Genomic DNA, 26,451 nt, shown 5'->3' with positions numbered 1-26,451 from the left:
TGAGAGAACTGAGGTTTTAGAGAGCCTAAGTAAACTGTCCAAAGTTAGCTATTTAAAAAATGGCAGGTGTAGGATTATTGCACAGACAGTATTCATTTGGACATCAAATTTCAATGCTTCCCCACTACTCATGACAGACTGGCTGTGGTACGGTGGGTAAGAAATGAGCTCTGGGTTCGTTCTAGTGCCAGGATTGGCCTTTGCTAAACCATCCAGTTTCCCGCCTATAGGGCTTCCCTGGTAGTTCAGCTGGTAAAGAATGTGCCTGCAATACAGGAGACCCCAGTTCATTTTCTGGATGGGGAAGATCCCCTGGAGAAGGGCATGGCAACCCCCTCTAGTATTCTTGCCTGGAGAATCCCATGGACAGAGGAGCCTGGTGGGCTACAGTCCATGGGGTCACAATGAGTTGGACACAACTGAGTGACTAAGCACAAAATAAGACAAATGGACCATGGGATTTCTGCAAAACACTTATGAGAAGACATCCTGTATGGTTTCCTGGTCTATGAACCAAGCCACAGATGAGCTATTTGGTTGAAAAGCTCTTTGCCCCCACTCTCCTGTTTCCTGACCTTGGGGCCTCCCATTCACTGGCAGGGGCTTCCTCACCATGGGGTACAGCAGAGTGCAGCTGCATTACCACTAACCTGCATGATCCCCTGAGGAACCTCATAGCCCTGACACCTACCAATATAAGCTGCGCCATCCGTCACCATATACTTGTTGCGATTTAATCTAGGGAAGGCGTGATTCCTTTGTTCTTTTGTAATGCAAACATTCTCTCTTTCCAGATCAAAGAATTTCTGTAAGACAATAAATAAATAAATAAACCAGGTGAATATAGAGAACATTTTTGGTTTTGTTCAAACACAAAAAGGTTTCTTATCCAAGGATCAGAGATAGACCTCATACTGAGTTATTAAAACTGAAATCTTGTTACTTTACATAGCTGAAGCTATTTTTGGTCTCAAATCCATATAGGCAACAAGAGAGAAAATGAACATGCTCATCCAGGTCTATAGTTAACACTTTTAAGCAATAAAATGAACATAAAATTCATTCTTTCAACAGGGAGAAGGCCAAAAGTTGTTTAATTCTTATCATGTTATTCATCAGGGTGCACTGACATTTTAACTATGCCTCAGGGTGCTTTCTGTCAAGCATGCCAATGAACTGATTTCCTACATGCTGCATATCTTATAAGAAGCAGCAGGCCCATGTCAATGACTAGCTGAATTGACTGGGGATTTCCAAAGGTCAAAAAAAAGTTTTGCCAAAACAACAAATAGTTTCCATCTAAACACCTATGTCTATAAGCTCTTTTAATAAGCAACCAAAAAAAAAAATATCACACCTTCAAGTCCTGAATTTCAATTCTAATGTGATTCAAAAGCAGCACTCTAGTTCAGCTGGAATGGGGATGGGAGTGCTAAGAAGAGAGGTGAATGACATCAGGAGTGGCTTCAGGAATCTGCTGAAATGGGCAAGTGCTCAGATGAGGCTTAAACTGTGACTGAGTTCACAGAAGACACCATTAAGGTTAGGACCTCAGGTCTCGTCCACATTGAAAAATGGTAAACATTTTCAAAACTGCATGGAATCTTTCCAGAATGTCTTACAGTTGTAGAATCATGTGTGTTTGAAGGAGAGAAAAGGCAGAGAGAAAAAATGAGATGATACCTAAAAATGGAGATATCATTATAGTTTCAAAACTGTAAGTGTCAAAATTTGGTTTGGGGAAATAATGAAAGTTGGTTTTTCCCATTTTTTTGCCTGGAAAATCCTATGGACAGAGGACCCTGGTGGGCTACAATCCATGGGGGTCACGAAGAGTTGGATATGACTGAGCATGCACACATACACACAGATTGAGAAAGCCGTGATAAACTAAGTGATCTCTAAGGTCCTTTCCAGCCCTGAAAATTCTAACCTATCTTTTTTTTTTTTTGGTAGAACCCTTGAGATCAATGGTACACAGGTCTTAATCTACCACCTAAGAATTTTCTATTGCACATTCTAGAGGAAGGTTCTCCTACTGCCATATTACCATGATTACAGGCAATGTAGCCTGGATCACCTTATTTCCTCAGTTCCTATCTTTGGCAAAATCTGTGTCAGATTTGATGGGTTCACATATAGCCTTGGTGGACTCTTCAGATGGACTTAATAACCTGTGAATGCTCTTACGTCATGGTTTTACATTTGTGTGGTCACGCGAAACTGATTAACAGCCAGCAGTCATTCTGTTTGGATATTCTATCACAATACCTGTCTGTACAATGGGCTCTTTCCTTCTGAGGAAGATATTACTATAGAATCAAGACAAATTTGAGAAAGAATAAATTATGCATCCTAATTTAAGTCAGTGATGGCATCACAGCTTGAGGCTTGACTGAGAGCCCATTTCCTCCAGAGAGTTGACAATGACTCAAAAGAGGGAAAACAGATCTTTCTTGATGAAGGTGAAACAGGAGAGTGAAAAAGTTGGCTTAAAGCTCAACATTCAGAAAACGAAGATCATGGCATCTGGTCCCATCACTTCATGGGAAATAGATGGGGAAACAGTGGAAACAGTGTCAGACTTTATTTTTCTGGGCTCCAAAATCACTGCAGATGGTGACTGCAGCCATGAAATTAAAAGCTGCTTACTCCTTGGAAGGAAAGTTATGACCAACCTAGATAGCACATTGAAAAGCAGAGACATTACTTTGCCAACAAAGGTCTATCTAGTTAAGGCTATGGTTTTTCCAGTGGTCATGTATGGATGTGAGAGTTGGACTGTGAAGAAAGCTGAGAGCCAAAGAATTGATGCTTTTGAACTGTGGTGTTGGAGAAGACTCTTGAGAGTCCCTTGGACTGCAAGGAGATCCAACCAGTCCATTCTGAAGGAGATCAGCCCTGGGTGTTCTTTGGAAGGACTGATGCTGAAGCTGAAGCTCCAGTACTTTGGCTACCTCATGCGAAGAGTTGACTCATTGGAAAAGACTCTGATGCTGGGAGGGATTGGGGGCAGGAGGAAAAGGGGACGACAGAGGATGAGATGGCTGGATGGCATCACCAACTCGATGGACGTGAGTTTGGGTGAACTCTGGGAGATGGTGATGGACAGGGAGGCCTGGCGTGCTGCAATTCATGGGGTTGCAAAGAGTCGGACATGACTGAGTGACTGAACTGAACTGAACTGAACTGAAGATGACATCAGAGATCATATTCTATTCACTGACATATGTTTAGACATCTAACATGCTGTAGGTACAGCAAAGACATTTCAAAAGTGACTGGCTAATATATTAAAAAAACCCCTCATTTAACTAGGAAAGCTTGGTGAGTGCTATCTCTTTCCACGAGCCACCTCATGGATACAAACTCGCAAAGCCAGGGGTGAGGGTGCATACTCCTCTAAGGATGAGGATTACCAGGCTATCTGCTTTATCAGTGCTGCTAGGCTCCTGAAGACATGCTATGTGCAAGATCCCAACTTTCACTTTTCTTAGAAAAGCTCTTCATCCATTTGTAGTCTTGGCATTGGGGCCACAAGATTCTTTCTCATCTATGCTTATCTTAATGCTTAGAAATGCATGGCCTGGCTTATACAAAGATTGAAGTCTCTGTTTTTAAAAAATGTCTAGCAGGAAACTATTAATGTTTGCTTTAGTAGTGTGACAATGAGTGTTCAAAAAGATGAAGCTGAGTAAATACTGTAGAGGTTAAAAATGATGGATTCTACTTTCCTTGCAATTTCTTGTAAGTCTTAAATAAGAACCCTTAACATTTCATGCCAGAGATTTCAACTGACAGTGCCTCAGTGGCAGGTGTGTTGTGGGGTCAGGAAAGGGGGTTGGCGGAGACAACTGACTTGTTCTGAGGGGAAGTCAAGAGAGGACATAGGAGCAAACGGATCATGTACCATAGGGCGCAGGTACTCTCCTCTGCCTCTCCTGTATTAGCTTTGTCTTATTTTCTATATTCTGATGCTTTGACATCTGGGGCCTTGCTGAGCATGGACAGACTGTCTGTCCTTCAGAGAATGAAGGCTACAGGGATTTCACCTCCTCTAGGCCTAATTCAGAGAAGGCAATGGCACTCCACTCCAGTACTCTTGCCTGGAAAATCCCATGGATGGAGGAGCCTCGTGGGCTGCAGTCCATGGGGTCGCTTAGAGTCAGACACGACTGAGCAACTTCACTTTCACTTTTCACTTTCATGCATTGGAGAAGGAAATGGCAACCCACTCCAGTGTTCTTGCCTGGAGAATCCCAGGAATGGGGGAGCCTGGTGGGCTGCCGTCTATGGGGTCTCACAGAGTTGGACACGACTGAAGCGACTTAGCAGCAGTAGCAGCAGGCTTAATTCAGAGAAGGCAATGGCACCCCACTCCAGTACTCTTGCCTGGAAAATCCCCTGGACGGAGGAGCCTGGTGGGCTGCAGTCCATGGGGTGGCTGACGGTCTGACAGGACTGAGTGACTTCACTTTCACTTTTTACTTTGATGCATTGGAGAAGGAAATAGCAACCCACTCCAGTGTTCTTGCCTGGAGAATCCCAGGAATGGGGGAGCCTGGTGGGCTGCCATCTCTGGGGTCACACAGAGTTGGACACGACTGAAGCGACTTAGCAGCAGCAGCAGGCCTAATTCATAGGGCTTCCCTTGTGGCTCAGCTGGTAAAGAATCCGCCTGCACTGTGGGAGACCTGGGTTCGATCCCTGTATTGGCAAGATTCTCTGAAGAAGGAAAAGGGTACCTACTCCAGTATTCTGACCTGGAGAATTCCATGGACTGTATAGTCCATGGGGTCACAAAGAGTCAGACACAACTGAGCAACTTTCCCTTTAAGGGCCTCCGGTGCAGTCCTCCAATATTTCTCTTCCTCTGACTGGCCTTGGGGTATTGAGGCTCAAGGCAATCTTGGAAGCCATGTATCAAAGTTGACAGTGGAGCCTGTGTCATCTGGGTCCCTGAATGCTTCATGCATGGTGAAAACTTTATCACTTAGAAGAGGTCTCAGTGTACATTTGTTGAATGTCCACAGTGGAGTTTGGGGAAAGCTGAGATCTACAGGATTAGTGGGCATGAGTCAGGTAAAGCATGGGGAAGAGTTCTGTAGGAGAGGAAAGAGCGTGTGCAAGGGCCCTGAGAGGAGGATGCTACACGTGTGGACCGGAGGAGAGTTAGAGATGAGCTAGAGAGCTGGCACATTTAGAGCCGTATGAATCCTCAACCCTGCCTCCCTCACAGGATGCAGAGATGGATCAGCACGTGGCCCGAGGGGCCTGGAACAAGGACAGGATCCTAGGCTGGGGGAGTCTGCGCTGGTGCATGTTCCAAGGCTCTGCTGCTCACTGTCTTACAAATAAGAATAGTAGATAAAGGAGGAAGCTCAAACAAAATGGACAGGATGCAACTGAAATTGTGGATAAAGAGGGCTAGGCTGGTACCAGGAAACTTGGGTTCTAGTCTCCTTTTGGGGGGGGGATATAATTATCTTGAAAAACTACTCAACCTACTTTTTGAGGTATTTTTCACTCTCAAAGATTGTCACCCTAGTTCTGATTGGAAGCGCATGTGTATGTGTGTGCTTATAGCTTTCACATATGTATGAAGAAAATTAGATTTTAATAGCTCAGTCAAAACAATACTTACAACTTTCAAACTGCAGTTGGCTATTTCAGTGCAAATAGCTTTAAGAGATGAAATAAAGTTAAATGTGAGGGGGTCAGTTTCCTTCCAAAAGCTTATAAGGAGTCGAACTTTGACGCTCCGCAGAACTAATGCTTCTCTGATTTTCCCATCCAAGTCTGGCCAGTAAGTCCTGTAGAAATAATATCCATACAGATAAAATAAAATTAGTCAGTTTGGGGGGAAAAAATTACTAGACTGCAGAGAACATTGACATTAACTTGATCATTATGTGATCATTTATATTATAGAATAAATCAGCCTCTAATTTATAAGTCCTATAGAAATAATATCCATAAAGATAAAATAAAAGAAAATTAGTTAGTTTGGAGAAAGAAATTTATTAGACTACAGAGAACATTGATATTATCTTGATCACTATGTGATCATTTATATTCTAGATTAGATCAGCCTCCAATCTATAATATAAATACTGTAGAAATAATATCCGTACAGATAAAGAAAATCAGTTACGTTGGGGAAAGAAGTTTACTAAACTACAGAGAGCATTGACATTAACTGGATCATTACTTGATCATTTATATTATAGATTAGATCAGCCTCTAATCTATAATATTTAACCTTGTAGGATATGTTGACAAAATGCTGGTCTCCTGGGTTAGAACATTGAGAAATGGTGCATTAGGCAGGTGCAGTCCTACCTAAAATGAGGTTTCCTATCAGGGCCTCAGGTTGTGTGGGCTGAGGGCACAGACATACTGACCAGTGCCACATGCCACCCTCACAGACCTCCGACTTTACCTGGGCCTCAGTTCAAATGTGCAAGAAGAATCAACTCTCCAAAAGAATTCCAGTTAGGATCCTTGAGCGCTCTGTCATCTTCAAATGCTTCTTAAACCTCTCTTCTTTGATAAGTGCCCCCTAAATGAGATCTTGCTCTGGTTATCCAAGCTGCCCACACTCTTATTTCCAAACTGTCTTGGTCGCTCCTTGCCAAGCCCCTCCACTACTCTGGAACCTTGGAACCTTTCATCAGGCAGTTTCCCCTGTAGGTTTAGCCTTTTCCCTGAATTCTTAACTTTTTACTTCAACTAAATCTGGACTCTTTCCTAGGCCACAGTTTCTGCTGAAGTCCTGCTGTGTATTTCCCACCACAACCTGACCACTTGATTTAGGAGCCAGCCTCTGCTCCCCTCGGCACACACAGTGCTTCTTTTGGAACTGTAACTTAGTTCTCATGTTAAAAACCAAAAACAATAAGCTTTCCCATGTTAAAGACAAATCTCAAATTGTTCTCTCTTTAATCCTGTAATTTGTAGACCTTCTGTTTATTCATATAAATCTTTGCCTAATTCTAGGCCAATACATTATTTGGACTAATGATATATTATTCAAAACCTTAGCCTGTGAGTAATAATTTTACCTCCAAAGGTCTCCTCGTTATATCTGATCCCAGCCTCCTGTCCTTCAAGTTCTTTCACTCTTTTATTTGTACCTGCCCTTTCACCTGTGTGGGCTTCTCTGGTGGCTTAGATGCTAAAGAATCCGCCTGCAATGCAGGAGACCTGGGTTCAGTCCCTGGGTCAGGAAGATCCCCTGGGAAAATGAAACGGCAACCCACTCCAGTATTCTTGCTTGGGAAATCCCATGGACAGAAAAGCCTGGTGGGCTACAGTCCATGGGGTCACAAAGAATTGGACATGACTGAGAAACTAACATGTTCACTTTTCACCTGTATGAGCCCCAGATCTAAGATCCCTCTACTTTTTCCTGATGTATCAGCTCCTCCTGGTCTCCTTTCCCTGACAAGCCTAGTTTCAGTTCTGATTACCTGAAGGATAGTTGCTCCTCTCCCTTCCCTTGTCTTTTTGCAGAATCTAAATCCTAGATCAGTGCCATTATTCCTTTGGTGTTTTTCTATAGTCATAAAGCTGAGGACTACTGGAAAAAGTCATCTGAACCTTCAGGGTTCTCAATACCATCTGTCAGCCTCTATCCTTGTATTGGGTTAGTTCCACCTCCTGTATCTTTTGTAATTATTCTGTTACCCCACCCTAGAAAAGCTTGTTCTTTCCTTCATTCACAAAACTGGGGGCCTTGGACATGGTTCTCCTCAACTTTCTACCCTGATGGCACACACATCCTTATCCCCTTCCCTCTAATTCAGAGGATAAGGTATCCTCCTCCTTCTCCCTTAGCTGTTCACTTGGCCCTCTGTAGCTGCATTTGATTAGTCGTTCCTTCCTGAGAATAGCTTCAACTTCTCCCTGGAGCCTTCCCTGGTGGCTCAGATGGTAAAGATTCTGTCTGCAATGCAGGAGACTTAGGTTCGATCCCTGGATAGGGAAGATCCCCTTGAGAGTGAATGGCAACCCACTCCAATATTCTTTCCTGGAAAATTCAAGCAACTCTGTCCATGGAGTCTCAAAGAATGGGATGCTTGACTTTCACTTTTTTCCTTCTCTACCTTCTCCATTTGTGAAAAAAATGCAAGTCTTTCCCGTTGAGAGACGCCTGCTTTGACTCTGCATTGCTCTGTGGCTGGTGCACAGTCTCTTTCCTCATTATATTCCCAAGATATTTTAGATTATCCATGCTAATGCCATCCCCCTTGGCTATGAAGGCTCTTAATTTTGTTTGTTCGAAGGAACTTCATGAAATGAAGTTTATGTCAATCTTATGAAATTATTATCCCAACCTAAAAAGTCATAAACTTAACCTTATCCTCCTTCAGAATAATTGGAAAATCAAGCAAAATCAATTGCTTCAAATTCTTCCCAGAGAGAAGCTGAAGTCTAAAACAAATCTAAAATCAAATAAACAATAAATGGGCAAAACAGGAAAAGGCGGGATTGAAAAAATGAAAGTATGTGGGAAAAAAATCCATGAATGTTCAAAGGGTGCACAATATTTGAAGCAAAAATGTCTTAATAATGTATATTTTGAACTTCCTTGGTGGCTCAGACTGTAAAGTGTCTGTCTACAATGTGGGAGACCCGGATTCGATCCCTGGGTCGGGAAGATTCCCTGGAGAAGGAAATGGCAACCCACTCCAGTATTCTTGCTTGGAAAATCCCATGGATGGAGGAGCTTGGTAGGCTGCAGTCCATGGGGTCGTGAAGAGTTGGACACAACTGAGCAACTTCACTTCACTTCACTACTGTGTATTCTGTAGCCTAAAATACTTTTTGACCATCATTAGGGGTAATCACTTTCTGGGAGAAATACATCTTTTGCAATTTTAAAGTCACTTGCATAAAGAAGTTATGTATTATGCATATGTGAGGTTGGCAATATGAACAATATTCAAGCAATATAGGGCACATGAAATTACTTAACCTCAGCAAAATAGTTAATTTGAAATTGTAATTTTCCAAATCTAAAAGGTGTTAGGTTGTACTCCTAGAAACGTGCACTTTGGAAATTCTTCCTGGGTTAACTGGATTATTTGAAACATTTACAGGCTCCCAAACTCTGCATTCCCAGCAAGAAAGCAGAAGTGGGAAATACTTGGGTCTTAGGCATACATTTATGCATGCAATGATTTAGGGGCATAAATTCTGCTCCTGTTTATTCCAAGTATTTCCACACTTGCACAGTGATGAATATTAAAAATACTCAATTTAAAAATGCTATGTTCCTCTTACAGATGGATGGATTGACTGAGAACATATATATTTTAAGTTTGCTTCTCCTGTAAGTGAAAATGATAGTATGAAAATTTAGCATTTAAGGAAGACCGACATGAGTATAACAAAGTGATGCCTCTTTTAAAGAAAATCTTGGCAGACCTACTTAGTTTTGGTATGCCCTTCAGGCACATGTCAACTGATAACTTAAAAAAAACTTTTTCTAATAATTTTTAATTTATTTTATTTTTCCAAAGAATTTTCAAATCACAACCCAATCTTCAATCTAAAGTTGCTGTCATGCTTATAATGTAAATTACTGAGGAGGCAGTAATTTATGGGATGAGACCCTAAGTCCTTAAAATGGACTGAGGGAGGAGACACATTCTGGGTGAGCTGCAAATATACACTGAGATGTGAACATGCAAGCTTCTGTGACTTGATAGCATCCCCGTGTCCAGGATGTTTTTTCCTGTGGTTCTCAGTTTCGTGCCTTGCCCTGGAGCCCAGGTTCTAAGTACACACTCACTGACCTTTTGGTGCTTGTGCTGGAGATAGGCAGGTAGTCCATGACCGCGATGTACACGTATTGCTTGGCATCATCTATTACACTGTAGATGGCGTCTATGTCAAAGCTTCTGTTTTTGGGGCAAAAGAGTTTGGGAGAATTCTGTGAAGACACAAAATACAAACTTTTAGACTATTAGCTTTTGCCATCTAGGGTTTTCTCTTTTTTTGTTGTTATTTAAAAAATATTTTTTAAAAAATGAATCTTGGCTTTCAGTTCTTTATGAGTTTAGACAAATACATTTGCAGCTCTATCAAAGTTCAAGCAAGTAGAATCCAAAGTGTGGTGGAATGAGTCTCAAATCTGTCCTTTAAACTGGTTTTGGGAGGGAATTCTCGTTTTCAATACACACATGTTTTGTCTTTATAGTTTTTAAGTTCAAAACTTATGTGACTCTGGCATACACTCATATCTTACATAGTTAATTTTCTCAGATATTACCATGCATAGTATGTATACACACACACACACACACACACACACACACACACAGAGTATATATATATATATACACATACAGCAAGCTATTTATGCTAGAAGTCATTTCACTTGAAAGGTAAGGTGGCTGTAAAGATGTTCAAGACATATGGTCTAAAAACCTTGTTTTGTTTTTTCTTTTCTCCTATTTTTTCATCAAGTAAGGAAGAGGAGGGTTCATTGTGGAGAAAGGATCATCAGTAATTCTAGAGGAAAAACCAAGTGACTTATTAAGATGCCAAGCTCATGAGCAGAGACAGGGACTTGAGAAAAATGAACAGAGGCAAATTATACTTGAGATATTTTTCTTATGTTGCTCAAAGTGGTTTCCATCTTACAGAAGTATGAATTCTTTTAGATAAAGTTATTATAGAAAGGAGGGATTCCCTGGTGGGTCAGTTGGTAAAGAATCCGCCTGCAACGTAGTAGACCTTGGTTCAATTCCTGGGTCGGGAAGATCTGCTGGAGAAGGGATAGGCTACCCACTCCAGTATTCTTGGGTTTCCCTTGTGGTTCACCTGGTAAAGAACCCGCCTGCAATGCGGGAGACCTGGGTTGGGTCCCTGGGATGGGAAGATCCCCTGGAGAAGGAAACAGCTACCCACTCCAGTATAATGGCCTGGAGAATTCCGTGGACTGTATAGTCCATGGGGTCACAAAGAGTTGGACGTGACTGAGTGACTTTCACTTTCACTTTCTTCATTATAGAAAGGAAAAGATGTACTTTGGTTTTCTTCCTGGCTTCCCGCTGGGCAAGACTGGAAGGAGCATCTCCGTAGTTCCTGCATTACTCTGACAAGCGAGACACCAAACGAAGGAGCACAAACAGTGCAGTGCGTGCTTAGGTGTTCAGTGTCCAGCTCTTTTGCGACTCCACGGGCCAGGCTCCTCTGTTTAGTATCAGAGGCCAAATAAATGGTTTCTGGAAGATTCCTGGCATGGCAGAACTGGGTCCTTCACCAAATGTTCTGCCAGTTATGGTGGTCAGGGGCCCTCCTGAATGCTTGGGAACAACTCCCCACCCTGTGCCGGCAGGTCCCAGCTTAGACAGAGGGAAGATGATGCTATTGGACTGGATGCACAGCTGAGGAGGAGCATGGGGGTGAGGAAGGAGCATGTTGAAGGGTCACACCTACCAGGCACCTTTACTCAGAATGTTGTCCTGGCCAATGAGTATCAGAATAAGTTTTGGATTTAAATCACTTTTCTTCCGGAATGAGGATGAACTTCCAGGTATGAAAAAACAAAAGACAAATGCTAAAGGAGAGAAACCAGAACAAAAAAGTCCAAAACAAAACAATAAAACATAAATTAAAAACCAAACAAAATCCAGTGCTAGTCTTAGCACGCACTTTTCCCTAGCACACACACATGCAGACACGCCATCCGTCACTAAGACAGATGGTGTGGGCCTCTGCAGTGTCTCTCGTGTTGTCCTTCTCTCTTCCTCCAGATTGCTGTTTCCCTCACCCAGGCACTGGTGCTGCTTGCTGGGCACCACTTCTATGTATCTTCTGAACTCATTTCCCTGTCTCCACGACGCTTACAAGACAAACAAACGTGTGTCTCTCTCAGGACCCCTCGTTTCTTGGAATTCAGCCTGATCTCATTCGGGCAGATGTATGCACGGCATCTGTAACCTGGGTCTCCTGTTTCTGTCTTTCTCATTTGCACGCTATCATGCCTTCTGAGTCCCAAACTAAGATAATCGTCAGTCCATGACCCTGCTCTCACCTTGTCTGCCTCCGTTTATTTGCTCTGGCCAGTCCCACTGGCTGAAGTGTTTCCCTATCTTTACCTATCAGAGTTCTATACTTTCTCTAAGTTCAAGTTCAAATACTATCTCCTCCATGAACTAAAAAAAAAATTATTTATTTTTGGCTGTGCCGGCTCTTCACCGCTGTGCATAGACTTTCTCTAGGTGCGGCGAGCGAGGGCTACTCTCTAGTTTCAGTGCTTGAGCATCTCATTCTGGTGGCTTCTCTTGTTGGGAGCACAGGCTCTAGGGCTCACGGGCTTCAGAAGCTGTGGCACACAGGCTTAGTCGCCCTCAGGCATGTGGGATCTTCCTGGACCAGGGATCGAACCTGTGTCTCTGCATTGGCAAGCGTACTCTTAACCACTGGACCACCAGGGAAGTCCTGAAACATTTTTATATTGTCACCCAGAAGCTACTTCTCCTTTTTCTGTCTTTCCATAATGTGATTTATTTATTATATTATTTAGAATATTGAAACTTAAAATCACTTGCACCTGTCTCCTCTCCTTGCCTAGACAGTTACTATCTTGATTTTGGGAACTGTGTTTTACTCATTTTTCTATTTCCATTAATAAATGAATATTCAAATGAATTAATTCCCTCAGCCTGTTGGGTTTGCTTTACCCAACAAGTAAAGCTTACCATGAAGTAGCTAAGGATCTTAGCTCTAGACAGGAGCCCAGGTCAACTCTGAAATGTGTCCAAATGCCCATATTTTTGCTTCAGTTAGGAATTTCCTGAACTTCCTTGCATGTTCCCTAAACTGGATTTTGCTTTCAGGGAGGAACAAATTTAGACACAGAGTCACTGGTCTCTTTCATTGGCTATCGTCTAATAAGTTTGGATACTGTGCTTTGGCGATGCAGCGTTTACATGCTGGTGACGTGCTGGCTTCCAGCATTTATAACCTGTAGTAGGCTAGGCATGTCCCTTACACTTCCTGAGCCTCTGTTTCCAGCGGGGTGAGAACAGTAACAAATCTTTCATTATGATTTGCCTTTGAGGCTTAAATAAGAGAATGGCCTACTCCTGGTCTGGATCTGTTCCTCTTCTGCACCTTATTTCATTCATTCATCAAATATGACTAAGTATTGATACCAGCCATGCAACCAGCTCTAGTCTAGGTACTTGGCATACATCAGTGATCAATATAAGATTCTTGCTTTGTGCAGTTTCACTCCAGCACATGCTACATTGTACTTCCTTCATCTGTGTGATTCTCTACCAGCTTGTGAGCTGCTTGGTTTTATGTCTCTGGAGCCTTGTGCCATGCCATGCTTAGCATGTATGACATGCTCAATAAATATTTGTGGGATGTGAGAGTGCTTCTTAGATTACTAAGTGTTGGAGTCTTGTGTGACTCCCCAACCTCTACTCCTAGTTGGAGTTGTTTTACTCTAGGTATTTCCATCTATGTGTGAATAGACCCTTACTTGTACTTGTCTTGTTTCCTACATTCTCATTTCCTAATCCAATGCCTAGAGCACAGCAGGTGCTACATGTGTTTATTCAGGAAACACATGACTATTTGTATTAGTACTTCTGCCCCTGGGGTCATGGTAGTACTTGTGTGTTCTCTGATCTGGCAGAGGAAATTAACTTGTTCTGTTTGTTTAATTAGAGAGAAGACTGTTGTTTTCTTATCATTCCTGGATTAATTTTCTGACCCTTGCACTTTGTACTCCTTTATTCCAAAGCAAAATGCGAAGAGAAGGAAAATACAGATCCTTTTCTTTGTTTCAGCTCTCAATGATCTGTTACCAATCAAGTGCTCTTGAGGCACCTTGATTATAGGAAATCTCTATTTCCTTCTTACATCAATAAACACCTTATATTTACATGAACCTTGTTTTGCATATTCATTAAATTCTTGCTTTAGTAGGGTTTTATTTCATATCAGATTCCTGACTTAGAAAAATCCATATTCCATTCCCAGAATATATATGCTAAAATGTAATTAAACATGAAAAGACAATCTAAAGAATGGGAAAAAATACTTACAAATCATATACATCCTTGTATCTAGAATGTATAAATAACTCTTACAACTCAATAACAAAACCCCAAGCAATCTAACTGAAAAATGGGCAAAGGCTTTGATATTTTTCTAAAAAGATATACAAATGACCAATAAGTGCATTAAAATATGCAAATCAAAACCATAAGACAAACTGCACAAATGCTGAGGGCTAATATAAAATGGAAAATAGCAAGTGTTGACTAAGATGTGCAGAAATTGAAATCCTCATTCATTTCTGGTGGAACTGCAAAATGGTGCAGCCAATTTTAAAAAGTTTGTCAATGCCTCAAAATGTTTAAGATAGAGTTACAATGGTACCCAGCAATTCCACTCCTAAGTAAAACTCAAAATAGCTGAGAACAGGTATTCAAATAAAAATTTGTACATGAAGCTTCATAGGAATACTATTCACAATAGTCAAAAGGTAAAAACATCTAAATGTCCATCAACTGATGGACAGACAGCAAAACATATAGCTCAGTCGTATCTGACTCTTTGCGACCCCCGTGGACTGTAGCCCACCAGGCTTCTCCATCCATGGGATTCTCCAGGCAAGGATACTGGAGTGGGTTGCCATTTCCTTCTCCAGCTATATCCATACAATGGAATATTATTTGGCCATAAAAGGAAAAAGAACTGAGTCATGCATTTTGAAACCATTTTATTAATACTAAGTGAAAGAAATCAGTTACAAAAGACTACATATTATATCAATATGTAGTCAATTATATCAATACTTCATTTTATATGAAGTATCTAGAAAAAGGCAAATCCTTAGAGACAGAAAGTAGATGAGTGCTTTCTAGAGCCTGAGAGAAGGGGAAAATGGAGAGCAACTACTAACAGGTATGGCTTTTTCCTTTGTGGTGATAAAAATATTATAAAATGAGAAAGTATACAGATGATAGTAAAACTCTGTGACCATACTGAAACTCACTGACTTTTACATTTTAAAAGGATGGATTTTATGGTAACAAATTCTCTCTCAATAAATCTATTGAAGTATAGTTAAAATATATAGCTGAGATTCTAAAGGGAAATTTAATTATATTTTTCAGAGCAGCACCAAGTTCTATTCAATGTCTGCCCTCATCCACTAAATGACTACAGTATACATGAATGGTGGATGAATGAACTAAGCAATAAACAACAAAAACCTTCACTCTGTTGTTATAAAATAGGACAAAAAATCTCAGTCTGTTGTTCCCATCTTCTGATTTCAATAGGGAATGTAAGAAAATTAGAATGATTCAGCCCCAAGTTATTAGAGATCACATACTTAAATCTAACCAATACCTCTTTCTGTCCTATGAGAAAATTGGAAATAATTTATATCTATATCACTTTTTAAATTTATATATAACCATGTTAAGTTATTAATCACCTAAAATCTAATTTTTGGAATGATAATTCTTAAGGCCCTCAAATATATATATTTTGTGTGTTAATTTAGTGTTGGGACTGTAAGCCTATAAAAATATAATATACTATTTTAAGATAATTTATAACAAATATAAAACAAATATTTTGAATATTTAAATAATATTCAAATTTATTTTGAATAAATTTGCCTTGACATTTGTTTGGCACATATACTCAGAAAACTGTATGTATCCTGGAACTTTTTATTGATATTACTACTAATAGAACCAATCCAACATTTACTGCTGCTTTAGGGAGGCCTGAGGGAAGCCGAGACATTACTTTGCCGACTAAGGTCCATCTAGTCAGGGCTATGGTTTTTCCTGTGGTCATGTATGGATGTGAGAGTTGGACTGTGAAGAAGGCTGAGCGCCGAAGAATTGATGCGTTTGAACTGTGGTGTTGGAGAAGACTCTTGAGCGTCCCTTGGACTGCAGGGAGATCCAACCAGTCCATTCTGAAGATCAACCCTGTGATTTCTTTGGAAGGAATGATGCTAAAGCTGAAACTCCAGTACTTTGGCCACCTCATGCGAAGAGTTGACTCACTGGAAAAGACTCTGATGCTAGGAGGGATTGGGAGCAGGAGGAGAAGGGGACGACCGAGGATGAGATGGCTGGATGGCATCATGGACTCGATGGACGTGAGTCTGAGTGAACTCCAGGAGATGGTGATGGACAGGGAGGCCTGGTGTGCTGCGATTCACGGGGTCGCAAAGAGTCGGACACAACTGAGTGACTGAACTGAACTGAACTGAGGGAAGTAGTGGAAGTAACAACGATAAAGAGAGTACAATGTATGACCTTTGAAGCCTTATAAAAAAGTGGGAAAGTGAAAGTGAAAGTTGCTCAGTCACGTCTGACTCTTTTTGACCCCATGGACTATACAGTCCATGGAAATCTCTAGGCCAGAATACTGGAGTGGGTAGCTGTTCCCTTCTCTGGGGACAACTCGGGGATCCCAACTCAGTTCCCAACTCAGGAATTGAATCCAGGTCTCCCATATTTCAGGCAGATTCTTACCATCTGAGTTACCAGGGAAGCCCAAAATAGTGGGAGAGATAATCAATATACAAATAGCTACAAAAATGTGATTAATGTTGTAACAGAGGTGAGACCAAGGAGTTCTGGGCAAATGATACCAATATTGGGGGTTTTCTGACATTTATTTATCTTATGTCTGTAAGATTTTATTCCTCTCTAGAAAATGGTGTTGAATTAATATCTATTGAACTGAAATTCAAAGGTAGGCTTGAGATATTAATATGAAATGGAAAATAAAATAACAATAATTTAAAATAATTAAATAAATAAAAATAGAAAACAAAAGTGCTGCATGGTTTAAAAGATCATAGCTTAAGGAAAGAACTGTTAAAAAAGCTCAACCTATTTTGTAGCACCGGGCTTCCTCAGTGGCTCAGAGGTAAAGAATCTGCCTGCAATGCAGGGGTTGCAGGAGAAGGGGGTTCAATCCCTGGGTTGGGAAGATCCCTGAAGAAGGGTATGGCAACCCAGTCCAGTATTCTGCCTGGAGAATTCCACGTACAGAGAAGCCTGGGGGGCTACACAGTTCATAGGGTCGCAAAGAGTCAGACAGGACTGAAGTGGCTTAGCACAAGGAATATAACAAAGCCCTTGCATTTTCATAGATTTTACTAAAGGCCTGGGCCTCTCTCTGAAGTAGATGTGTTAACTTTGGGATCAACAAAGGAGGACTCCCCCACTTTTTTAAGGGTCAGAATTTAAATTTATGCAACAACCATATTCATTCATCTCTAAGATTCAAACTGTAAATTCAAAATCCACCAATTATCTGAACTATGCTTATAATTCACCTGTTTCTTGCTGCTTCCAGCTGTTCTGCTGGACCTTTAGGGTGTCATGTTACCATTAATGTTGCCATTAATCTGGATTAAGGGTTCCTTGGAAAATTTCCTATTGCAACTAATCTACAAATTGAGAATAATATCTGATTTTCTTGTCTTACAGGGTTGTCTTAAGAGGAAACAAAACTGAATATATGCAATGATTTTATTACTAAAATGCCTTAGACGATATGCTATATGCTGCTGCATTGTTTGACCTGTACACAAACCAAAAAAGTGAGCTTTTTAGTTCTATTTGATGGAAATCTTCCATAGTCTATTATTTTATGTTATTCACACTTACATGAATTTATTTAAGACAAGCAACTTCAATTTTCTCTCTATTGCTACACTTCTAAATTTTCAGAAAGTGCTTTCATTTTAATGGGCAAAAAAGCTACTATTTCCTCATCTATGAAAAGCTCTTCAGTGACATAAAAGTTGTTGGCAACTTGTAAGACAGTGGAGAAACAGCCATATTAAATTGGGAGAATGGTTACGAGAAGTTTACCTGAGCAACAGGATCAATTCAGAAGCCTGATTCAAATAAAAATTCTAAGGTTTCACCCAGGTCCAGTGGATCAGACCCTGGTGAGGGTGGGGGAACTATAAGTTTGTATTTTTTACTTACTTGCTTAAAAAAAATCAAACCCCAAACTAAGATCATGGCATCCAGTCCCATCACTTCGTGGCAAATAGAAGGGGAAAAAAATGGAAACAGTGATGGATTTTCTTTTCTTGGGCTCCAAAGTCACTGTGGATGGTGACTGCAGCCATGAAATTAAAAGATGCTTACTCCTTGGAAGAAAAGCTATGACAAATTTAGACAGCATATTAAAATGCAGAGTCATCACTTTGCCAACAAAGGTCCATATAGTCAAAGCTATGTTTTTTTTCCAATAGTCATGTATGGATATGAGAGTTGGACCTTAAAGAATCAAAGAATTGATGCTTTCAAATTGTGATGCTAGAGAAGACTCTTCAAAGTCCCTTGGACTGCAAGGAGGTCAAACCAGTCAGTCCTAAAGGAAATCAACCTTGAATATTCATTGGAAGGACTGATGCTGAATCTGAAGCTCCAGTGCTTTGGCTACTTGATGAGAAGAGCCAACTCATTGGGAAGGACCCTGATGCTGGGAAAAACTGAAGGCTAAAGGAGAAGGGAGCAACAGAGTTATGAGATGGTTAGATAGCATCACCAACTCAATGGACATGACTGTGAACAAACTCCAGGAGATGGCAGAGGACAGAAGGGCCTGGTGTGTTGCAGTCTATGGAGTCACAAAGAGACAGATACAACAGCAACTGAATAACAACAATACTACAACTTATTTATTTATTTTTAGCTTTTGGTTGTGCTGGGTCTTCATTGCTGCACAGGCTTTCTCTAGCTGCAGACAGTAGAGGCTACTCTTCCTTGCAGTGTGCAGGATTCTCACTGCGGTGGCCTCTCTTATTGCGAAGCACAGGTACTAGAGCATTCGGGCTTCAGTAGCTGTGGCTCCCGGGCTCTAGAGCACAGGCTTAGCTGCTCCGTGGCATGTGGAATCTTTCCAGAGCAGAGATTGAAACTGTGTTTCTCTGTGCCACCAGGAAAGTCCCGAAAGTTTGCATTTCAATCAGGTTCCCTGTCTGGTTCTTAGATGCTTTAAAGTTTGAAGACCAGGACTGTAGGCTCAGATATTTACATTGCCCACTCTCAGCAACACTGTGGGGACAGCTGTGGTGTGTGGGCATCCAGGTGGTGGCTTCCAAGTGTAGTCAGAGGCTTGGAAACTGTGCCCTAGCCTTTTGGAAGGGCCTCTTGCCCCCCAAACCCAGTCAAATACAATAGCTCTGCTTTTGTCTGTTTTACACACCAGGGTTTCCTCAGAGGGTTATATTGCTAAAATCGAGTCTGAAAATCATTGGTGAAAGGCACTGAAATGAGCATCTGGTGTCAGAAGACCTGGGTGCTTGCGTTTCTCTTGGCACCTGCTACCTGATGGTCTTTGTGCTTGTAGATAAACTTCACTATCTTCATTTGAAACACAGTCATAACCTTGGGTCTACCTAATGGGTGATGGTGGGGATCCAACCAGATAACACAAAGTATCTGAAACTAGGAATGATTATCAACAGGTATTGTTCTTGTAACTAGGGACAGCATGTGCTTGAGTATAAGAATGGATATATTTTAACTCTTCCAGGGATATGTCAATATAGACTGGTTGAATTCATTTTTACCCAACATAAGATTGCACTCAAACATTCCAACTTAATAAAGAGCTTTTGGAGGAAGGAGGGGAGGAGGAGGAGAAAAAAAGAGCAAAACTCACCGACACAAATGCTTGAGATTTGGTTTCGTTCAACTGAAGCTGCAATTTCTTTTCATTGTCATAGACTCCATAAAGTCTCTTGGACCAGGTCTGAGGTACTCTGTTCTTGAATTTTAATGAACTGTATAAAGCGAATATCCTTTGTAAATCTAGGACCAGGCAGCTGCAGTTGTAGAAGATGACACCGAGTTCTTTCATCTGTGAAATTAAAATCGAGAGCATCAATGCCATGTACATGCGATGGTGTTATTCTCAGACAAAAAATGCACAAGAATGCAGAAACAGTGATTTTTTCTTGTAGTTGCTATACTATAACAACTATATATGTGTATCCACACACACACATATATATATATATACATATGTGTATGTAAGTATGTAGATATAGTCATATTATGGTATACAGAAATGATGTGTCATTAAAATGCTTAAATATTTGAGAAGTTTTGCCTGTTTTTGCATTTGAGCTCTTTTTTAAAAAGATGCATTTATTTATTTTTTTGGCTGTGGTGAATCTTCACTGCTGCACATGGGCTTTCCTTAGTTGCAGCGAGCAGGGCTTACTCTTTATTACTGCGATCAGGCTTCCCATAGCAGTGGCTTCTCTTGTTGCAGAGCACAGACTCTAAGGCGTGCCGGCTTCAGTAGATGCAGCTCACAGGCTCTAGGGCACAGGCTCAGTAGTTGCAGAGCACAGGTTTAGTTGCTCCGAAGCATGTGGGATCTTCCTAGACCAGGGATTGAACCAGTGTCTCTTGCATTGCAAGGTGGATTCTTAACCACTGAACTACCAGGGAAGCCCTGCATTTGGACTCTTATGGATAATTTTTCCATATTCACCAACACGTTTTATATCAGCTCTTCAGATTCTTTTCTTCAATATTAAATTTTTTGGTATGAATCCTTAAATAATGCAGCAACATAGAAATCGACTTTCAGCTGCAGCACAACAAAATGGTTTAGATCATGGATTCTGGAGTCAGGCAGCCTGGAATTAGGTTCCAGCCCATCAACTTTCTGACTGTGTGACTTTGGACAAGATATTTAATCTCTCACCATAATTTTCTTCTTCCATAAAAAGGAGATAATATTATTTATTTCATACAATTGCTATGATACCTGACATGGTTAATATGTTTTTATGGGCTTAGAATAGTGCCTATCACGTGGTAACCACTTAAAATATGTTAGCAATTATTATTCTTATAAAGACTGCACAAGCCTCAAGAGTAAGAGGGGCTACCCTGGTAGCCTCAGCTGGTAAAGAATCCACCTGCAATGCAGGAGACCCTGGTTTGATTCCTGGGTTGGGAAGATCCGCTGGAGAAGGAGTAGGCTACCCACTCCAGTATTCTTGGGTTTCCCATGTGGCTCAGCTGGTAAAGAATCCACCTGCAATGCAGGAGACCTGGATTCGATCCCTGAGTTGGGAAGATCCTCTGGAGAAGGGAACAGCTACCTACTCCAGTATTCTGGCCTGGAGAATTCCATGGACTGTATAGTCCATGGGGTCAACAAAGAGTCGGACATGATTGAGTGACTTTCACCTTCAAGAGTAAGAGACCAATAGGATCTTGCAACAAAGAAATCATAGTGTGATGCATCGGTAAGCCAATGTGCCAAAGACAGCTATTGACTGTCTAGGATGCAGGGCTTCCCAGGTAGTAGAGAGGTAAAGAATTCGCCTGCCAATACAAGAGATGCAGGTTCGATCCCTGGGCCAGAAAGATCCTCTGGAGGATGAAATGGCAACCCACCCCAGTATTCTTGCCTGGGACGGAGGATCCTGGTGGGCTACAGTCCATAGTGTCACAGGCAGTTGGACACAACTAAGCAACTGAGCATGCATGGATGTCCAGAATGTAATTGAGAAAGAAAAAGAAAAAAAAGACCTCTCTGTAATCCTGTGTGAACACTGACAAAATGTGAGCATTGTCCAAGCACAGAAATGACTGAAGAGCCCCATCCTAGTTGATATAGATGACAGTTGCTTCTTTACCAATCACAGTTTCAACTTTAATTCATCCCCCTCCATAACTGATGGCTTAGTAAAACACCTAATCACAAAGTTGTTCTATTTCCAATAGCATCCAATCCTGAGCTTTCTTATACCCTATTCCTTGCTTCCTTATACCATCCCTTGTAAAACCTTGTACAAAGTCCAAACCCCATAAGACTTATAGTCTTTCCTAAATTCATCTTCCTTACACCCTGCAAGTGGCCATAGTGTCACTCTATCTCCCTGAAACAAGCAACTTGTTCATCTCCAGCATGCAGTCTGGTTTTTGGCTTGAGGGCAATGACACCTCCTTACCTCCAGAACAAGCACATCACGGGGTTATGAGTGCTGGAAGCAGACAAGTTACTGCAGTAAGCACAGTGCCCAGCACTCAATGTGTGTTGGCTGCTGTTCTTCTAGCCTAAGTCACACTGTGGAGGGAGCACCGGATAGTCAACACGGTTCCAGCTGAAACAGGAAGTGGCCCAGGAAGCAAAGCAGGAAGCATTTAGGGGGAATGAATAAATGAATGGAGGCAATAATGGTTGTACATAAGGGCATGTTGGACACGACTTAGCGACTGAGCACGCACAAAGGCATAAAGAAAGGCTGCACTTGAGGAAGAGACTTTACCCTTAAAGCCTAAAGTCAAGTGGCACTTCTGAAAATGTTCAGTGTTGCTGAAATCTGTTATGTACCTTATGTTGGAATGCATACTACCACACACTTTAATGTGGAAATCTAATGAAGTAATCCTTTAAAAGCTAATGTAAAATCTAGAAACAAAAAACAAAAATGCTTATTTTAATGGTGTCATAATTATGAATGATGTTTGTCCCTTTAGGTATGATCAGATAGAGGGAAGTGTATTTATAAACATTGTCAGCATTTATCATCCCCAGGGCTCCCCTTATGTACCATTTATCATCATCAACATGCAAGAGGTCACTGTCTCTCTGTGCACTCTACTTAGATTTCCTCTAGCTGCTAATATTTCCAGTGACTGCATTCTAAACAAAGATTAAGTGTTCCTTTCCCCCTGTTGTGTAAGCTGCTTTTTGTGAGCTTTTCTCTGCAATGTCTGACATTATTTTGCTGTGACTACATTACAGCTTCAAAATCCAAAGGCAATGAAACAAGCCAAGATTTGCTCTCTCGGGATATAAAGAGAACTTGACCTCTGTTTATCGTCCTCTCAATCTTAGAATAACTCAAACCCATTTCTAAATATATGTATTTGATTTAGGCTGGTATCAAGTGAAGATGGGGAAAAAAAGAAATTGGCTTTTGTTTTGGAGATCTTTCAGTCAGAGCCAAAATTCAGGACAGGTTTATGAACAGACATTTCTAAAATGCTGGCAGAGGGGAAAATAACAAAGATTAGGCTTCTGAAGAGCTTTTATGTCCAGATTATCAAAGGAACAAAAAGTTAAACTGAGAGATTCTTTGACTGATCAGTGGAGGTACTCTGATGGGCTGCCCTGACTTTTCAGTTCAATCACACAACTGATGGTTGATTGAATGGCCCAACTGTTTGAGTAAAACTACCTTGAAAAAGTTGGAGATTTATCAGCTAATGATTCTTTGGAAGATAGTTATTCTTAGGAGGAGACTGATTCTCTTTACCACAAAGTAGGAATGTGTTAGTGATCAACTCATAGAGCTCAGAAAGGTTTAGGGCCTCAAATGACCTGGAACACCCTGCCAAAAATCTCTTCTAAGAGTAATGATTTTATTTACAGCTTGAATTACATCAGCGGTTCTCTTATGTCACTTGCAATAGGATATTATGGGAGGCCCTGCTGAAGTGATTTTTTTCTTTCATTTTTTAGGATCCAATGAGTAAATTTTATTTGCAGTTTAACAATGTAAGCAACACAAAATTTAGTTCTACCATTCCAAATTTATTGGGGCTTTCCCATAGGTTCTAATTACTTGTTTTTGTTTGCTTGTAAAAAAGATTCTTTTTCTGAAGTATTTGAGTTTAAGACAATCCAGCAGATACTTACTGCTTAGGGAGAAATAACAGAAGTAGTACTAGTTTACTATAGTGCTTACTATGCTTCAGACACTGTTCTAAATGCTTTACAAGTCTTGTTGTTGTTGGTTAGTTGCTAAGTCGTATCTGCCTCTTTTGTGACCCCACGGACTGCCAGACTCCTCCGTCCATGAGATTTCCCAGGCAAGAACACTGGAGTGGGTTGCCATTTCCTTTTTCAGGGGATCTTCCCAACCCAGGGATCAAACATGAATCTCCTGCATTGCAGGCAGATTCTTTACTGCAGAGCCACCAGGGAACCCTTCACAGGTCTGCATTCATTTAAATTTCACAACAACTCATTGCACAGGTAAGAAAACTAAGGTTTGGAGAGATTAAGGGAAATGTCCAAACACACAGCTAATGAGCAGGGAATCTGAAAGTTTAGTTTAATATTTCATCATTGGGAAGAATTGCTCTCAAAAAGGAACCAGAAGTTTCTCAAGGTGAGGGTTAAGTCCTACTGTTTATGAGCGTGTCCTCTTTTTTACTGCCTTGGAATTTCTACTTATATTTGTAGTCTCCATTTCAAAGCAAAATAGGAATTAGGGAAAAGTAATTATACCAGAAAATCTCCATTTTCCTTTATTTTTTCAAAGTTGGTGGGAGGGAGTTATGAAGGGAAATGCAGTGAGGAAAAAAAAAGAAACCTTTCCTACTTAGGGCATGAGAGGCAGTATAAAGGGAGACAGGCTTGGTTTAGTGGGTTTTATTGGTGACACAGAAGCCAAAGCAGGCAGCTGATGGATGCTCTCGTCAGCAGAATAAGGGGATGCATTAGCATCGTTCTTCACTGTAACTTCACTGTGACTCAGAATAATTAATCCAAGTGAGCTTAACCACAGCTCAATCTATCATTTATGGGTGTCTGGCTTGTTGTTCTCATGATCTTATAGAAATGTGAACCAGTATTTCTTTAATTTTCTTGACAAAGACAAAAGAAGTTGCAACACTGAGCAACTCTTAGGCATCCAGTTAGTGGTTGATTTATATTCTGAGTTACTGCAGGAAATTTAATTACTAGGAGCTCTAACTCGATTTTGTTTCTGCCCTCAAGGTGAAATTTTTGTTACTGGGGATGGAAAATAAAGAATTGAATCTTAGCAGCTCAAGACAGCCTCCTGCTCAGAAATGTCCTCTTTGGCCCCTTCACTTCCACAGTGGGTGGTCCATACCACTTAACTTCCTGATGTCTTGTTTTCTTTGTTACCAAGTGGGAATAAAAATGCTTGCCAATAGGAACATGACTAATTGAAAAAAGGAGAATGTAAAAACCTTAGAGAACAGCTAGTTCAACCTTATTTCAAAATTAAGGAAACTGAGATCCCTAAAGGGGAAGTGACTCGCAAGATCACAGAATAATGTCCTCCGACTTCAGTCCTGGCTCTTTCTCCTGACAACGCTGTGCAGATACCTCACAGTGTTCCTTCATAGTGTAGACGAAGAATACTGTTTGCCACGTAAGGAAACCAAGGATGCTACTTTCCAAGGTACCACTATTCATTTGCCATCTTTGACTTTTGGCTATAAGGAACTCACACATCAACTTCTTGTCTGCAGTCATCCCAGACTGTTCACCCCAAGGGGTTTCTGCATGGAGAAAAACTGGCGCTAGATAGTTAAGGTACATTATCAAAGGAATCATTTCAATAAGACCGAATCATTTCAATCTTTCCATACATAGGAAAGCACAACCTCATTAACTTGAGATGCTTGTTTTTTCTTTAGTTAGCATAAATCTTTTGATGTAAAACTACCTGGTTTGTTTTTGCAAAACTCCTATATATCCTGGCTCCTCCCTTACATCTCAGAGCTATTTGAGAGCCTGCCTCCCAGTATGTCTTCAGTATGTCCATCTAATAAAATGTAATTTTCAACTTCTAGGTTGTGTAATTTTTGTCCCCTAACAGTAGGACGAATGAAGGGTTTTGGTTTTTCCTTTCCTTCCCTCCCGTTTCTCCCTCCCTCCCTTCCTTCTTTCTGTCAATGTGTTATCTTTTATAACAGTCTGTAAACTTTCCAAAGTACCACTATCCTTTTGGCATCTTTAACTTTTGTCTGTAAGGAATTCACACATCAGTTTCTTGGCTTTATCTGGTCAAAGGAAAATCAATAGATAAAACAGTGACCAGAGAATGCTAATGGGAGGAATTTTAAAAGAATGGGGTTAAGAGTGGAGTAGGAGGAAACAAATTGGAAACACATTTCAGTTATTCTTTGGAGTACTTTAATTTTATCCTGCTTCTTTAGAAACGTTGAAAAATGATTCCAAAATGTTACCACAGCTCCTCCTATCATCCCTGTTTTCTCTTCTCTTCTTAGTGAGCAGTGAGGAAGCTGAGATCATGTCACTTTCAGTTCATTTTATTTGATCCCTTTTTCATACGTTGGGCCAGACCCGAGTGACTGTATTTGCCTTTCAGGCTTGTACAATGAACATCTGGCCACACATATGTACCAGGATGCTAATTAACATCAATGAGAATTTCACCCATTACCTTCTTATTCAGGCAAAGATGAAATACTTAAGCAAACTGTAGATGGAGAGAAACTCTTTTTAAAAAAAAAAAAACAGAAACCCCACCAAACGTATACATCTCATGCTACTCTTTTGCAACCAAGTCATCTAACTGTGGGAAAAAGCGGCAAGTGGACAGTCCTTAGTGGGTTACATTTTTATATTATAATCTAACAAACTCTTTCAGTACTCACAGTC

At 40.8% G+C, this 26,451-nt stretch overlaps 1 protein-coding gene across 1 annotated transcript in view; it reads right to left on the bottom strand.

Moving 5' to 3' along the window:
* Nucleotides 1-26,451, bottom strand: part of PLD5 (phospholipase D family member 5) — a 397,759-nt gene that overhangs the window by 6,894 nt on the left and 364,414 nt on the right. Inside the window, exons 6-9 of the mRNA XM_052654058.1 lie at nt 19,699-19,896; nt 9,804-9,940; nt 5,645-5,813; nt 692-806 (exon numbers count right to left, since the gene is read on the bottom strand). Coding sequence (XP_052510018.1) covers nt 692-806; nt 5,645-5,813; nt 9,804-9,940; nt 19,699-19,896 — 619 coding nt within the window. The remainder of the gene's footprint in view (nt 1-691; nt 807-5,644; nt 5,814-9,803; nt 9,941-19,698; nt 19,897-26,451) is intronic.

Source organism: Budorcas taxicolor, chromosome 16, assembly GCF_023091745.1.
Source record: "Budorcas taxicolor isolate Tak-1 chromosome 16, Takin1.1, whole genome shotgun sequence".
Taxonomy (NCBI): domain Eukaryota; kingdom Metazoa; phylum Chordata; class Mammalia; order Artiodactyla; family Bovidae; genus Budorcas; species Budorcas taxicolor.
Note: the sequence above shows the minus strand (reverse complement) of the source record. Positions and strands in the feature narration are given on the sequence as shown.